This window comes from Micropterus dolomieu, linkage group LG02 (assembly GCF_021292245.1).
Source record: "Micropterus dolomieu isolate WLL.071019.BEF.003 ecotype Adirondacks linkage group LG02, ASM2129224v1, whole genome shotgun sequence".
Lineage (NCBI taxonomy): Eukaryota > Metazoa > Chordata > Actinopteri > Centrarchiformes > Centrarchidae > Micropterus > Micropterus dolomieu.
This window is the reverse complement of record NC_060151.1, coordinates 27,166,875-27,183,209: the sequence shown is the minus strand read 5'-3', so window position 1 is coordinate 27,183,209 and position 16,335 is coordinate 27,166,875. Positions and strand designations below refer to the sequence as shown.

The following is a 16,335-nucleotide window of genomic DNA, read 5'->3' as shown; positions in this document are numbered from 1 at the left end:
ACGACCAGCTACATTGAGGGGTACTATCTCTGGGTACTATCTACCATGGAAAACGGAGCACGGCCAAACCGAGTCGAGTAGAGCTGAAGCGAGGCGAGTTGAGCTGGTACCGGTAATGGAAAAACAGCATTTGAAAGGTTAGGGGGCAGTGGTAGACTGGACAGTTGGTTGCAATTCACAACCCTCGCCACTAGATGCCACTAAATCTTACACACTGTACCTTTAAATATTATCGTGATTACATAAAAATTATACATATGATATGGCTGTATATTAGAAAGTAAATACATATTCTGTTAGGAGTATGTAGTATAGCTCAGCTTCAGAGACACAGCAGACATCTTCATGGCAGCCAAAGACTACTCCCTGCTGTCTTTTGCCTGTAAATGAGGAAAATGAGAGAGACTTCATCAGCATTAATAAGATGCAATTTGTTACCAGAAGCTGACCAACTCACCTTGCCCATGTCACGACTCTTTACTTTCATCTTATTGATCTGGGACTCGGCGATGTCGGCACGCTCCTCAGCCTCCTCCAGCTCGTGCTGCACCTTCCTCAGCTTAGTCAGATGAGTGTTGGCTTGCTCCTCCTGTCAGACGGCAAATAGCTGATTAATAAAAAGCTCCAAACGTAAGGTTGACCAGTGTTTCACTCTCGAGGTTGACCTAAGAAGTCACTTACCGCTTCTTCAGCCTGCCTCTTGTACGCTTTGACCTTCAGCTGGAGTTTGTCCACCAGCTCCTGAAGCCTCATCATGTTTTTCTTGTCCTCATCAGACTGATATTCAATAACAGGACACAAGATAGATAGATAGATTTGAAATCATGCTGGCAGCCTGTGAGAAGGCCATTACAAAGAGATTGCTTAAGGCAGGACCACATGATGAATGGCTGAAAATAGTTAATGTATTTCATGAAATGGTACATTTAGCTCATAGGATAATACCTCAAGATGGACGATGTCAGGAAAAATGGGAGAAATGGACTCTGATTACATGTCAGCGACAAAACAAGTCAAGGACTATTTAAACATGTGACAGGAATGAGTAGATAACACGGCAACCCAGACCTATCATGCTTTTTTCTTTAATTTTTTTTGGAATTCTTTTTTGGTATTGTTCATGTTTAATGGAAAATCTACAAAAGATAAAGTGTTAAGTACAAATTTGTAATACTACTTTAATCGAGTAGTTCCACTTTATGCAACTTTATACTTCTACCCTGCTACAATCTCAGAGGTAACTCTGACAGATGTAGTTACTTTTCAGATTTCAATTTTTCATACCCTCTATGTCCAGTAAAAACCATGACCCCCACATGTGGTGAATTTGAATCCTTCTTCTTAAGCTACATAAACTATTTTGACTCCCCTTGGATCAGCTGGAAAATACATCGTCACACAGCTGAAAACAGCAGTGTTGTTCTGAGTCCCTTAAAAGTGGAAGTTTTAGAGATGCGTGATTCTCCCAGAACATGGACAGTACAAACATATGATGATTTTATACAATATGATGCATTGCTGCAGATTAAACTACCCAACAGCATATAAGGTAGTTAAAATGAGCTCAACCTTAAACATCTACAGCCATAAAATGCAACATACACATTAATGCAGGAGTAATATTAGTCCAGAAACATCAGATATAATATTAAAACACTGACAGGGAACATTTTACTGCAGAGTACGTCTCCTTTTGATACTTTTGATAAAGTACATTTTTATGATAATACTTACTGTACATACCTTTAAGTTCTGAAAGCAGGACTTGTAGTAGAAGTCGCCCTTGACTTTGGTAGTAGTATTTTCACCTTATTTGGTATTTTACCTGATAAGTGAGCTCCTTAATCCTGCGCTCAAGTTTGCGAACCCCTTTCACGGCGTCTGACCCGTGTCTTTGTTCTGCTTCGAGCTCATTCTCCAGCTCTCGCACCTGTAAAAGAGCAGTTTGTTTTCTTGAAAGACATACAGTGGACATTTCTTCAATTGATTGTATAGAAAAAAACAGCTCTGGTCATCCTCGCCTGTGAGATTGATGGGCCGCATGCAGGAGACTTAATTATTCTCGCCCACAATTTTAAAGCAGTGTTGGCAAATCTTTGCATGACACACTTTCAATAACTCAATTTCCTGGCTCAATAAAGTAGCAGTTTTACAGAACCACAATTAATACAGCAGAGGTTATTGGTAATTGAGGAACAATACGTTACCCTTGCTTCCAGTTTTTGGAGTTGCTTCTTTCCACCCTTCATGGCCAGGTTCTCAGCCTCGTCGAGACGCTGCTGCAGGTCTTTCACCGTCACCTCCAGGTTCTTCTTCATCCTCTCCAGGTGAGCGCTGGTGTCCTGCTCTTTCTTCAGCTCCTCAGCCATCATGGCAGCCTGAAAAATTTAGTAAAGTAGTCACTACCTTTGCAGTTTTGTTAAACAAAATCCAGACACAAACACTTACATCAGTGATGGCCTTCTTGGCTTTCTCCTCAGCGTTCCTGGCTGCTTGAACGCTGTCATCCACCTCACACTGAATATGAGAAAGATCAGCCTCCAACTTCTTCCGACTGTTGAGCAGGCTGGTATTCTATAAGAAATATTATATAATGACATAATACTAAAATATAACTTTAACATACAGCAAATGTTGTTAAATAAAATAACTAAATAAATGTTGCATCATACCTTAGTGCAATTACTGTAAGAAAGGCCACCAATCAGTTTTAGACAGATGTATTTTTGAGTCGGCTGACATGATTTACAGACAATTTGGACACTTACACATATCTTGCACCTCGTGACACAAAACACAACCCCTTTATGCCTTGTTACCAAACAAAAGTTGTTGGCCACACCCTAAAGGCACTTGCTCCATTCACTTTAGACCATGCATTATAGATACTTTAAATAGGGCCCATCTAATTAATGTAAATTAAAAAATCTTTCAGCTCTGTTTTTGGTCTGCATCAACTCCTGAGGAAAATATCCGGCTCTTTACCTGCTAAATGTTGTTAAATTGTACATTGAGAGTGAACCAAAATATGCAAAAATATTGATTATAGCCGCATTTAATCTTTAATCAAAAGAGGAAATCTATCAGGCTGCCTCCAAAGTGAATACTGATGATAAAATACAGGTAGATTTGAACCTGTGAGTGAAGCAGCTGCACTCTCTCGCTGGTGTCCAGCAGTTCCTGCTCTGCCATCTTGCGGCTCCTCTCAGTCTGCTCCAGAGCCGCTCTGATCTCCTCCATTTCAGCCTGCATGAGGTTACTTCTGCGCTCAGTGATGGCAACCTGCTCTTTCATGTCCTCGTTGCTTCTCAGAGCGTCGTCGAGGTGAATCTGAACTTCCTGTCCGGTAGAATGAAACTGTTAACAAAGCAAACATTTGGTCTTTACGTGTCTCTCTGTTACGTGTCTCACCTTCAGCTGAACTTGTATGTTCCTCAGTTGTTTCTGGGACTCGGCCGCCTGCCTGTTAGCGTGGCTCAGCTGGATCTCCATCTCGTTGAGGTCCCCCTCCATCTTTTTCTTCACTCTTAGGGCGTCGTTCCTGCTCCGGACCTCAGCGTCCAAATTACTTTGCATCGTGTCGATGACTCGTTGGCTGTTTCTCTTCAGTTGTTCGATCTCTTCGTCCTTCTCGGCGATCTTCTTGTCCACCTCTGATTTCACCTGGTTCAACTCCAGCTGGACTCTCAGAATCTTGGATTCTTCGTGCTCCAGGGAGGCCTGAGTACAGATGTGAAATTCAGTCATATTGACCAGAGATGTTTAAACATATATGAATTAGATTAAGCTTACTTCTGCCTCATCCAGAGCGGTCTGGGCCTCCAGCTTCTCTTGTTCAGCCTGTTTCTTTGATTTCTCAAGCTCATGGATGTTTTTTCCCGTCTCTCCCAACTGCTCAGTCAGATCCATTATTTCCTCTGGAAAAGGAAGCACGATGTGTTTCTGTCATTTCTCTGTAACAAAACTGGCTATGCACAGCATTAGATGCAAAGGAGGGCGCTAACATACGTTGTAGGTTTTTATTTTCCCGTTTGAGCGTCTCTAGTTGTTCCAGGGATTCTTCGAAGGCATTCTTCATCTTGAAGTTCTCAGTGCCCAAACAACGCACCTCTTTTATAGCTGACTCCAGCTCTGACTGACCTTCCTCATATTTCTGCTTCCACTCAGCCAAAACCTACAGAAAGCATTATTACAGATGAATATTCAAAACAAACTACTGTTACTCTTTTAAAAGTTTGATAGCTGCTGAACTTCATGTCTCTGTTATACAGACCTTCTTTTGACAGCTTTGGGTTCAAATTTTAAATACAGTAAAAATGGTTTTGGCTTGGACTTTACCTTTGACACTGCAGCAAGTTTTGCTGATATGTTAACCCTCTTCGGTACTGTCGTGCATTACCAATGCATTTGCCTCTTGTAAAAATCTTGAATCTCACCCCTATGCACCTTGTTTGTTTTCCAGCTTGGATCAGGCTCATTGTTGCCTCTTCGGTTCTCACCAACAATAGTTTAACTGAATTGACTGTACTTGTATAGCGCCTCTTTAGTCGTCAGACCACTCAAATGGCTTTACACTACAAGTAAACATTCACCCATTCACACACATTCATACACTGATGGCAGTCACTGCCATGCAAGGTGCCCACTGCTCATTAGAGAGGAACTTCATACACACACTCGCATATTAATGGCACAGCCGTATCTTTCACGCTACTAGACTTCACTGCCCAGGTGTAAAGTTCACCTTGCAGCACATAATTTTAGCATTTACCATGTTTAGTTGCTTCCTTGAGATCACATTTCCTGTGTTGTTTGATCATTATCATCTCAATTAATTACATTAATATGCATTTATATGACATTTTAGGAAGTCTCGAAATCCAGACCTTATCAAAATGTCTCTGCTTCTTGTCCAAGGCAGCAGCAGCAGCATTTGACCTCTCAACATCCATCATTAAGTCCTCCACCTCTCCTTGCAGCCGCTGTTTTGTCTTCTCAAGAGAGGAACACTTGGAGTTGACGGCCTCCACAGCTTCTTCTGCTTCCTGCAGCCGCAGCGCCAGCTTCTTCCTGCGGGAGAACAGATGTCGTAAGATCTCATGAGAATATATCCTGTTTTGAACTGGTGTGGGGATTTTTCTTACTTCGCCTCCTCGAGCTCTTCGGTGCGTTGGATGGCATCGGTCTCGTATTTGGCTCTCCACTGAGCAACCTCGCTGTTTGTCTTGGACAGGCAGCGGTGCAGCTCAGCTTTGGCCTCCTGTTCCTCGTCGTATTGCTCTCTCAACAGCTCGCAGTCGTGTCGAGCCGATTGCAAACCGTGAGCCAAGGCGTTTTTTGCCTTCAAAGAAATGACCAAATCAGCATGATCACTTAGCTACAACCTCACACTTTAAAACATCTCATTGTGATTGGCTCTTTGTCAGACTTCACCTTAACCTCCTCGTCATGAAGTCTTTTCAGCTCCTCAATCTGCTGAATGAAGGCTTGCTTTCCCCGAGTTAGCTGTGACATAAAGGTTTCTTTTTCTTCAAGCTGGCGAGACATTTCAGCTGGATAAAGAGTGTAAAAACAAATTAAGTATGTGACTGGCTTGATCGCACAGATACGTTGAAATGTTGTGGGTGGCGATGGAGCAGTGGATTAGACACATGCCTTGGTGTGAGAGACCTTGGTGCGATTCCCACTGTGACACATCTACCATTGTGTCCCTGAGCAAGGCACTTAACCCCTAGTTGCTCCTGAGGTGTGCGACCTCCTACATGTGTAGCAACTGCATGTTGCTTTGGTTAAGAGCGTGAGCTAAATTAATAAATGTAATATATCTCACCATTTTCTGTCTGCAGCCGAGCTTTCTGACTTGAAAGGTCGTTTATTAGCCTCTGATGCTCCTCCTCTTTGGTTTTTGCCTCATTCAGTTGATCTTCGAGAGAACGGCACAATTTCTCTAAATTAACCTTAAAATTCAAAAAAGGAAAACACGCACTTATTATGTCTTTACATGGAACTGAACAAATCATGAAGTGTTTGATAACCAACCTTTGCTTTGGCCATGGTTTCCATATTGCCCGATAAGTCGTCCATCTCCAGCCTCAACTCGCTCTTCTCCTTCTCCAGTTTCTGTCTGACCCTCTGGATGTTATCCAGCTGTTCTCCCAGCTCAGCCACACTGTCTGCATGTTTCTTGCGCAGAGAAGCAGACGTGGCCTCGTTCTGCAGCGAACACTCCTCCAGCTCTCTGCGTAGTTTGAGGAACTCGGCTTCCCGCTTCTTGTTGAGCTCAGCCTGAGCAGCGGTGGCTCCTCCGGCCTCCTCCAGCCTCTCGCTGATCTCCTCCAGCTCCCTGGACAGATCGGACCTCTGCTTCTCCACTTTGGCTCGCGCCGAGCGCTCAGCCTCGATTTCCTCCTCCAACTCCTCAGTTCGGGCCTGCAGATGAGAGATGATGTAATTCTGCAACTGAAGTGATTTAACTTTGTAATATAACCTCAAACCCAAGCCAGTGATTGAAATCTTCACCTGGAGCTCTTTTATTTTCTTCTGCAGCTGAGCACCAAGAGCTTGTTCATCTTCTATCTTCGTCTGCAGCTGTGACAACTCAAAGTCTTTCCTGTAAAATGAAGCTCGCTGTTTATTTTAATCCATCGCAAATTAAAAAACACATCAGCTAGCAAAGTGAGATGCAGTATTAATGTTGTTCATTTTGACGCTTATAGACATGCTGAGAAATCTGTTACTTCCAGTGTGCTGGCTCTGTCTTAAATTTACTTTATTACCATTTCTCTGCATGTTTGCCTTTATTTGACAGAAAACAAAGGGAGGGCGATATGACATGCTCCTTAAGCGTTTGTTTATCAGGGCACCCATTTCTTCCAGTTTTATCGATTAGTGCAGCTTTAAAGCTACAAATCTGTAACTTTCCAACATTAAAGATTTGTTATTAGTTCCATTTTAAACCAAATGTATTGGCATTGCCAGAAAAAGGCAAGAGCAGCCTGAAAAGCTGTGACAAACTAATCAACTTTGACAATCTATAGACACACTATGTACTTTCACCAATGCAGACCACCATACAATTGATTTATTAAAACAAAAATATGAAAACAGCTTTTTCAGAGAGAACTTACTTTTTTAGCTTTTCATCCAGCTGCTGCTTCTCGTTCTCTAGATCCATTATTGACTCCTGAGCAAGTTTTAGATCCGCTTCCAGCTTCCTCTTGGCTCTCTCCAGATCCATACGGACCTTCTTCTCGTGTTCCAGCGAACCTTCCAGCTAAAATCCCACATACTGTAATTACAGGCATCTCAACAACAGCAATATACAATTTTCAGCCTCTCCTCTCTGTGAAGTAACTCACCTCATCTACATGCTGCTCTAGTTTGGTTTTAGCTTTGGTCAGAGCGTTTATTTTGTCCTCTTCTGACTGCAGGTCTTCCAGTGTTTGCTGATGAGCCTCCTGTAGGGCTTTCTTCTCTTTCGACAGTTTGGTGATATTTTCATCTTGGGTCATGATTTCTTCAGTCAGGTTTTTAACCTAAAGCCATAATAAAAAAAACAATAGTGCAGTTCCTTCCTTCCTTAAACACGACGATACAGCAACAGTAAGCTGCATGTGTACATAATTTTACCTTGTTTTCTACAGCATGTTTCTCCTTCTCCACTTTGGCTAAGGTGAGCTCCAAGTCGTCGATGTCCCTCTTCAGTTCAGAACACTCATCCTCAAGCTTTCTCTTCTTGGCAGTCAGCTCAGCATTGACCTCCTCCTCATCTTCCAGTCTCTCTGTCACCTCCTTCAGCTTGGCTTCAAGCTGGATCTTGCTTTTGATGAGTCCTTCGCATCTCTCCTCCGCATCCTGGAGGTTGTCTGCCTCCTGATGTCAAGTACGTGCACCATATTAGAGTTAAACTAGTATTTATTTTCATGCCAACCACGTGACCTTCTATTAACTCTGTCTGTGTTGTAACTTACCGTCTGGACCTGGAGGAGGAGATCATTCTTCTCTTGTACGATGGACACCATTTTCTCTTCAAGTTCCCTCCGCCGGTTTTCTGATTTGCCCAGATCTTCTTTGAGCTTTATGAAATCCACCTTCATCTGGGCCATTTCCTTCTCGGCTTCAGCGCTCTTCAGGAGAGGTTTGAGCTTAAAATACAGCTTCATCCACGGCCAATGTTTTACGTTCATGAAAGAACGAAAGTTATACTGGATAGTGTAGATTGCCTCCCTGTCAGAGTAAAACAAATTTTTGTTTTTACACAAAACTTCATGTTGTGCTCAACCACAAATCTGAGAAGCAGCAGAGAAGTGCATCTCAGTCTCTTTCCTATTTGTCCAAATAAAATTCTACAGTTTTGTTTGTTCATCAAGCAACAGGAAATTATATATTCTGAGATCTTGGATGTTGTAAGCCAATTAAAACACTTTTACATTACTGATAAACATTTTCCGAGACACACCATAGTGTTTCAGATTTCTGTGTTTCTTTTTTTTCCTATCCAACATCTCTTCATTTTGGTTAAAGCTATGTTATTTTAACATTGTGATGCAGCACAGATCTGCATCAGGACTGAAGCTATCATTGTTCACACTTAGTAATTCTCTAACATATAAAGTTGCAGTTTTAAAGCAGTAAATATCTTTACTTTCTGGCTACCATCTTCAGGTACTCCACCCGAACGAGGTAGGCACGACACAGAGCCTGAGTGGACGCCACAACCTGGGCTAAGCGCTCATCCCTCAATTCCTCCAAAGCCCCCAGCAGACCAGCTTTAAAAAATACCTGAAATAAAAGCCAATTATTTATCTGAATAGCTCATTAATATCTTTACAATTTAACCAACAATATAACAAATAAAAACCTTAGTGTGTCCAAACTTGTACTGTGTGTGATCCACGTCGATTGAGCCCAGAAGTTTCTCTGCAGCTTTTTTGTTATCCATAAACTGTCCCTCTGGAACAGCACTGGCATTAAGAATCTTGTATCTACAGGAGGAATAATAAGTCTGAGAATGGCACCAAACACATATATTTATAAAATAAATTTCGTATGAAACTGTGAAAAAAAAGTGAAGCTTTATTTACCTCTGCTTGAAGTCCCCGTAGAGGATTCTGCTTGGAAATCCTTTCCTACAGATCCGGATGCCCTCCAGCACACCATTGCAGCGTAGTTGGTGGATAACCAGTTGGTTTTCCATAGCACCTATGATGAAGGCAATAATCTGTTTTATCTACGTAGTGTTATAGTTTATACATTTACATTATAATGAGAGGATTATCAAACCTACCTGGTGTTTTGGTCTCATTTGGTATCAAGCACCGCACAAAGTGAGGATGAGTGGTTCTCAGATTAGTCATGAGCTTCCCGAGATTCTCCTGTAAGAAAATGTACAATCATACATGATGTTTTGTGTGAACGGTGTTTGTTGCTAGTTTTGTTTCTAATATTTAAACATGTTTCTTTTTTTTATCCAGCATTTTGACAGAAAGGCAAAGTGCGAAATAACAAAAAGATATTTAACATTTAGAGCATGCACATATGAAACTTTGAGTTCTCTCATACATTGTAACTGGAAATGTTTTTATTTTTGCATGAGATTATAATTTTAGTTAAAATTGAGTTTTTACTGCCGTTTTCAGCCATTTAACCCTTTTGGATGGATTCCCATGAAACGTGGTTCAGACATTTATGTCCATCTCAGCCTTTGTGGGTGGCAATGTCTGTCAGCCGTTCCACCACTTTGGTCCAGACTAAAATATCTTATAGACTCTTGGTTGCATTGCCTTTAAATTTGGTTCGATCAATTAAATTCGTCCAATACTTCAAAATGCACAACTTCCCATCAGACTCAGCTGTACTTTATGCTTAGTGCAACTGTTAGCATGCTAATATGCTAAACTAATATGGTAACCATTATACCTGCTAAACATCAGCATGTTAGCATTGTTATAATCAGCATTTTAGCATATTGACGTTAGTATTTATCTTGAAGCACTGTGCCACACCAAGCTAATAACATGGCTGTAGAGTCTGTTTTTTTGTTACAGTTTAAAGATTCGCAATCTTCAAGTCTTATAAATTTTATGGTTTCAGAAAATCTTCTTCTGATGTCAATGTAACGTATATTTACAAAAAAGTCTAAGGCGGCTCCAATTAGGATCTTACCCTGAACAGTGCAGACACAGTTTGGAAAGATGCTCCCTTTTTCTTGGATCCTTTTTTGGTTCCTCCTGCAGCTGCCTCTGCAGTAATGACACATTTATAATGTACAGTAACAGTAGCACTTTGATAGCTTTGAAGTACTATCCTTCTGCAAACCAACATATTTACTTTATATTTCTGCATTTACACAATTATGCAACTTACCATCTGATGCAGAAAAGCTTGCATACAACATCGCCAATATTTTTACTGATGACTTCTGGTAAAGCTGCACCACAGACTCGCTCAGCGGGTCTTTGTTCTTCTCCAGCCAGCCGCTGATATTGTAGTCCACAGTGCCGGCGTAGTGCATCAGAGTGAAGTGAGCCTCCGGCTTGCCTTTGACTGTTTTGGGCTTCAAGAAACAGTTGTTCTTTCCAAGATGTTGGTCATACAGTTTATTCTTGAAAGAAGCGTCTGTTGATTTTGGGAACATGCACTCCTCCTCGAGGATGGAGAAGATCCCCATTGGCTAGGGAACAAACCGTTCTTATTAATTTTAATTCCATTTAATGAAAAACTTAAATTAAGTCCCAATTAGGCACCTTTTACAGGCCTAGTGTGGCTACATGTTTTGTCATATAAACGCAGGTCTCAATTAGATGCCTGATTTGGTTTTTATAGTAGTTCTCTGGATGCATGAAAGCCCAGCAGGTCACCTGATTGAGCTACTCTAACCTGCTTAGATCGCACATATAAATATAAATCTTAAGTTTTATCAACATGGACATGATACACATTGTTCGATTGGTTAGATTACCCACAACTGAATTTAGATTTGCAGGTATGGTAAACAAGAGAAATTAAAAAAAGCCTAATTTTTATAGAAGTAGGCCTAATGTTCATACTGGTTAAAATAAACAGTTTGGTATGAGCCTATTTCCCATTTTAGCTAAGCAAGGGTTTTGTGCAAAAGGGATTAAAGGCCTGTCCTAAATAAAGGCAGTTCAGTGATAGAAGCAAATGAAAGCCTGGGCTATTATTAGGTTTACGGTAGGCTAATATTTTAATGACTTAGTATACACTACCTTTTCAATGAGCTCAATGCAGGCTGCCAAGTCCATACCAAAATCAATGAACTCCCACTCAATTCCCTCTTTCTTGTATTCCTCTTGCTCCAATACAAACATGTGGTGGTTGAAAAACTGTTGCAGCTTCTCATTGGTGAAATTAATGCAGAGTTGCTCCATGCTGTTGTACTATAGACAAATCGTACAGACCAAATTTGAATAAACACACATGATTCAGTTGAACCTCTGGAGGGGAAAAAATGCTATATACAAACTGAAGAACACCCACATCAAAGATTTCAAAGCCAGCGATATCGAGAACGCCAATGAAATGTTGTCTGGATTGTTTTGTATCCAGCTGCTGGTTGATCCGTACGACCATCCACAAAAACATCTTCTCATAGACGGATTTCGCGAGGGCACCTATGGAGTTGTACACCTGGAAAGAAGGAAAGTTAAAGACAGACATCCTGATGTTTTCTCATCAATACACAGAACAGAATATGAACTGTGAGTATGTTATGGAAAAACAACAGCGCGGTCGATAACAACACAATAATCATTTGATTCATAGTCTCACCTGCTGCACATTTTGTCCCTTGGTAACATATTCATTTCCAACTTTTACTCTGGGATAACAGAGGCTTTTCAGCAGATCGGCAGAGTTCAGGCCCATCAGATATGCTGCTTTATCAGCTTCTGCAAAAAACAACAACTTAAATCTTAAAGGACAACAAAGAATATCTTGGATGTATTTTTTGTGTCTGCTTCCTTTACTTGCGCCGACACTATTAATTTGGAGGGATGATCCTCACCCTCGGTGCCATCTGGCTCCGCCTGCTCCTCCCGCTGCTTCTGCTTGAACTTCATGTTCCCATAATGCATCACAGCTCCAGTCAGCTTGTAGATGGACATTTTCTCTTCACCGGTGAAACCCAGAATATCTAAAGCCTCCTGTGTCCGAAAAAGTGCGATTCAGAAATAAAGTAAATGAAAAGACAGGGCGAGTTTTTTGCGCTTTAACCGAGTCGACTCACATCTGTAGCGATTAACTCCTCAGAGTCATTTATGCTTTTGACACTGATTTCTCCTTGACTGATGAAGGCGAAGTCATAGGGGTTGGTGGTGATGAGAAGTAGATCTGAAGGGAAAGGAATCAAGCTTAAATCTCTTTGTGTGAATGTCTCTGTCTGAGTAAAAATGAACAATGACAAGAGTAAGTAAGGCAAAAGATTACCAATCAGGTCAGGCTTCTTGTTGCAAGTAAGCTGATAGAAAATATGATAACTCCTCTCAGCCGTCAGCTGAAATGTCACTCTTGATTTCTCTAGCAGATCTTTAAGAAAGAAAAGGAAAAATAAATCATTTTATTTTCTGGCAACTTAATTTATCAATTTTCTGCAGCCTATAAAATGTGTAAAAACTTACACGTTTCAATATCTGCAGATGCCAGTTTACCAGTTGTGCCAAAGTGTATTCGAATGAATTTTCCCTATTCAACAAAACAGCAACATCTTACTCTCTGTGTTCAGCAAATTTTTGGTAAATCAAATCAAACTGAAGTCTCTCCTGCTGACTCACAAAGCGAGAGGAGTTGTCGTTCCTCATAGTCTTGGCATTCCCAAAAGCTTCCAGCAGAGGGTTGGCTTGGATGATTTGATCCTCCAGAGTCCCCTGTTGAAAAGCACACATGTAAATCTGAACGCCCACTCCTCTCTCTCTGAAAAACAGTAACCGACCACCAGCAGCACAGCCTGTCAAGAGGCTTTAAGAGCTCACCTTCATTTTATTATTTGTCTCCTTTTTCTTCTCAGCAGACACAGCGATTGTCGCAAAATACTGAATGACACGTTTAGTGTTGACAGTCTTGCCTGCACCGGATTCTCCACTAAGCAAAAACAAAAACATTCAATATTTTTTGACAGTTTTATCCACCTGTAGTCTACCAATATATGAACAAAGTCTCAGCTAGACGTACGTGATAAGTATAGACTGATTCTCACGATCTGAGGACACAAAAGAAGACACGTGATTACGTGGTAAGAAAGCTTTTAATCAGTTGTTGATTTTAGGCCGCTAACATACCGGTGAGCATGAACTGGTAGGCATTATCAGACAGGGCAAAGATATGAGGGGGAACCTCCATCCTCTTCTTCCCTCTGTAGGCCCGGACCACCTCTGGGTTGTAGACCGGCAACCATTTGTAAGGGTTCACAGTGACACAGAACAGCCCAGAGTAGGTCTGCATGGAAAAGAAAAGCGATAAATAATTAGCCATGCAGCAGATCGAACGGTCCAAGTTGTTGTTTCAGACTCAAATATCTCAACAACTGTTGGATGGATAGCTATGACATTTAGCACAGGCACATATGTTCCCCAGAAGATGAATCCTACTGACATTTGTGATCCCCAAAAGTTTTATGTGGCACCATCATCCGTTCAAATACCTGCAAAACTAATGACATTCCCATTAGCTGCACTCTGTGTTTAGTGCCAAATAGCAAATTTTAGCATGCTAACATGTTAAAATTAAGTGTCTTGGATTTTTATTTTACATAAAATCACATAATGAGCCCATGGTGTGATCCGGATTAAAATTCACTTAATATCTAAGGTGAAGAAATTAAAAAGACAGGAGTTAAAGTTTAACATTTAACAATTTTGTCTAATCCAATCCAATTGTGAAATTGTGAAGTGTTATTCTTTGACGAGACAGTAGAAGCATTATGTATTTGTCTAAGCCCATTTTCTATAGTGTATTCTAAAATTTCACCAATATAAGAAACCTGTTTTATTTAACCAATTTAGTTTTCGAACTGCATTGGAAAGTGGAATAATCTCATACTGATGGCAGTTTTTCCATATATTTTAAAGAATGACCCCTGTTTCCATTCAGGGGGTCAGTGTGGAGGATTACAAATACACATGGACAATAAACTGGACTGGGCCAAGAACACTCAAGCCCTCTACCGGAAGGGCCAAAGCTGTCTCTATTTTATGCTGAGGTTGAGGTCCTTCAACATCTGCAGGACGATGCTGAGGATGTTTTATGAGTCTGTGGTGGCCAGTGCTTTCCTGTTTGCAGTTGCATGCTGGGGCAGCAGGCTGACGGTAGCAGACGCTAACAGACTCAACAAACTGATCCTCAAGGCCAGTGATGGGGGTGGAGCTGGACTCTCTGTTGGTGGTGTCAGAGAACAGGATGCTGTCCAAGCTACATGTTATCTTGGTCTCCCACCCACTCCATGACCTGCTGCTCAAACACAGGAGCACTTTCAGTGCAAGACTCATTCCCCCAGAATGCACCACAGATCGCCACAGGAAGTCATTCCTGCCTGTGACCATCAAACTCTGTAACTCCTCCCTCTAAGTGCCTGACACATGGACACTTAGTTATTCAACTGAACATGTTTTTGTGCAATATTATCTGTCAGTAATTAATGTGCAATACTATCCTGCAATTCTGCTGTTAGTTATTCACTACTTTAGTTAGTTACTGTTCTCCATTACGTTTCTTTAATAATGTCCACACACCTTTATATTTTTTATATTTATGCCCATATATTTATATTTTTCTTTATCTACCTTCTTTCTATTATTATTTCTATTCCTATGCCTTGATGTGAAATGTGTGCAACTGTGACACAGGAATTTCTCCTCAGGGATCAATAAATTATTTCTGATTTCTGATTCTGATTCTAAGTTAAGGCCTCTCCATGTTTTAATCTGCGTCTGTGTGATTGGTGTAATATTTGCTGAAAGACTCACGTAGATCATCCATGCTGCATATCGCTCCTTAAGGTTGAACAACACTGCGGGCTCGTGGAGGTGCGTCATCATCACCATGTCCTCAATCTTATCAAACTTGGGAGGGTTCATGGGAAACACTTGGTCCTCCCTGACGGTTAATGTCTGGAAAACAGAAACATGTCTGAAGGCGATGCTTAAAGTTTAACACACTGTCACAAAGTAGACAAAGGTCAGATAAATGTTTCCAAAGGCCAGCCAAAACTAGATATTCACTGTCTTCATTAACTTTAAAAACATAATGTGAACTCAGATTTTCTTATTGCTATTGTGGAAGCAGCATTTGGAGCTCCGGGGGAGATTAAATGTCTCTGTTGAAAGCCAGAGTAATAAAATTCTGCAGATTCTTTATTGCAGGTTTTACAGATGAACGCCCTGAAGCTGCATAAAATCCTCCCACATTACCCAAGTATAAAGTCCCACTCAGACATCCTATATAACAGAAAATTCACTGTCTGTGTTGAGTGTCTAATAAAAGGTCAATTTATCAGCATAACCCTTCAGTCCACCCACTCTGTCATCCGCTGTCTTGACAGTGACTTTCCCATCCGTCTTGTCCTGGATCTCAGCCTTGACATACAGTTCTTTCTCATCGCTGACGAAGCATGCCGTCTTGCTGTCAAACTGGCGGGACTGAGCTTCCGTCCTCTCCCTCTCAGACTTGCGGAGGTACTGAGCAGCCGGCCCGAAGATTGACATTTCCCCATCTGTGCTCATTTTCTCCTCCTGGATTAAAGACAAAAGAAAACACCATCAGCATCTTTGAAATTATTTTACAAAGATAATGCTTGAAATGTAATCCCAGAATACTCACCCCTTTACTGCACCAGTATGTCCACCAGGAAGTTCAGGATTATAACTAGACTGAAGTTGGAAACAAGTTTTAGGAAAAGACGCAAACACAGAGAATAAACTGCACAATAGCGGTTACACACTGAACGAATATTTGCACTGTCCCTTTTTATACCTCACCATTGTCCTTGAGGTGAAGCCTCCTTCCTTTACATGGGCATGCAGTGGTAGAGTTACACAAACCTGTTGCTCATCATGGATAAGGACGGATCATGGATTAAGCACAAGATGCACTGAGGTTATTATATATAGAGTACAGTGACACCATAGGAAGTTACATTTGAAGAATACTGAAAATGTGCAAATGCAATTTTTTTATTTATTTGTAAAACTCATAATGGAAGTAAAACAAATATGTGTGTGAAAATAATAATAATAATAAAGCACTTGTGGTACAAAAACCAGATTACAAATTGCTTTACAAGGAATACATGGGGAAAAAAATACATACTATGTCCCATATGCA

At 41.0% G+C, this 16,335-nt stretch overlaps 1 protein-coding gene across 1 annotated transcript; it reads right to left on the bottom strand.

The window, feature by feature from the left end:
• Positions 1-154: 154 nt before the first annotated feature.
• LOC123961287 (myosin-4-like) lies at positions 155-15,927 on the bottom strand. Its single transcript, XM_046036550.1, has 40 exons — positions 15,832-15,927; positions 15,531-15,743; positions 14,979-15,122; positions 13,296-13,452; positions 13,189-13,216; positions 12,990-13,098; positions 12,792-12,884; positions 12,639-12,702; positions 12,448-12,546; positions 12,248-12,351; positions 12,026-12,164; positions 11,791-11,909; positions 11,500-11,649; positions 11,229-11,399; positions 10,366-10,672; positions 10,165-10,241; positions 9,287-9,374; positions 9,084-9,201; positions 8,861-8,984; positions 8,645-8,781; positions 7,971-8,226; positions 7,630-7,872; positions 7,359-7,535; positions 7,128-7,273; positions 6,520-6,610; positions 6,040-6,429; positions 5,831-5,957; positions 5,434-5,552; positions 5,145-5,341; positions 4,887-5,070; positions 4,009-4,174; positions 3,793-3,917; positions 3,412-3,720; positions 3,136-3,339; positions 2,449-2,574; positions 2,208-2,378; positions 1,826-1,930; positions 682-777; positions 458-589; positions 155-380 (listed from the first exon to the last, which is right to left on the bottom strand). Exons 2-40 carry the CDS (start codon positions 15,732-15,734, stop codon positions 360-362), a joined length of 5,817 nt encoding a protein of 1,938 aa, XP_045892506.1. The 5' UTR covers positions 15,735-15,743; positions 15,832-15,927; the 3' UTR covers positions 155-359.
• Between the last annotated feature and the right edge of the window lie 408 nt (positions 15,928-16,335).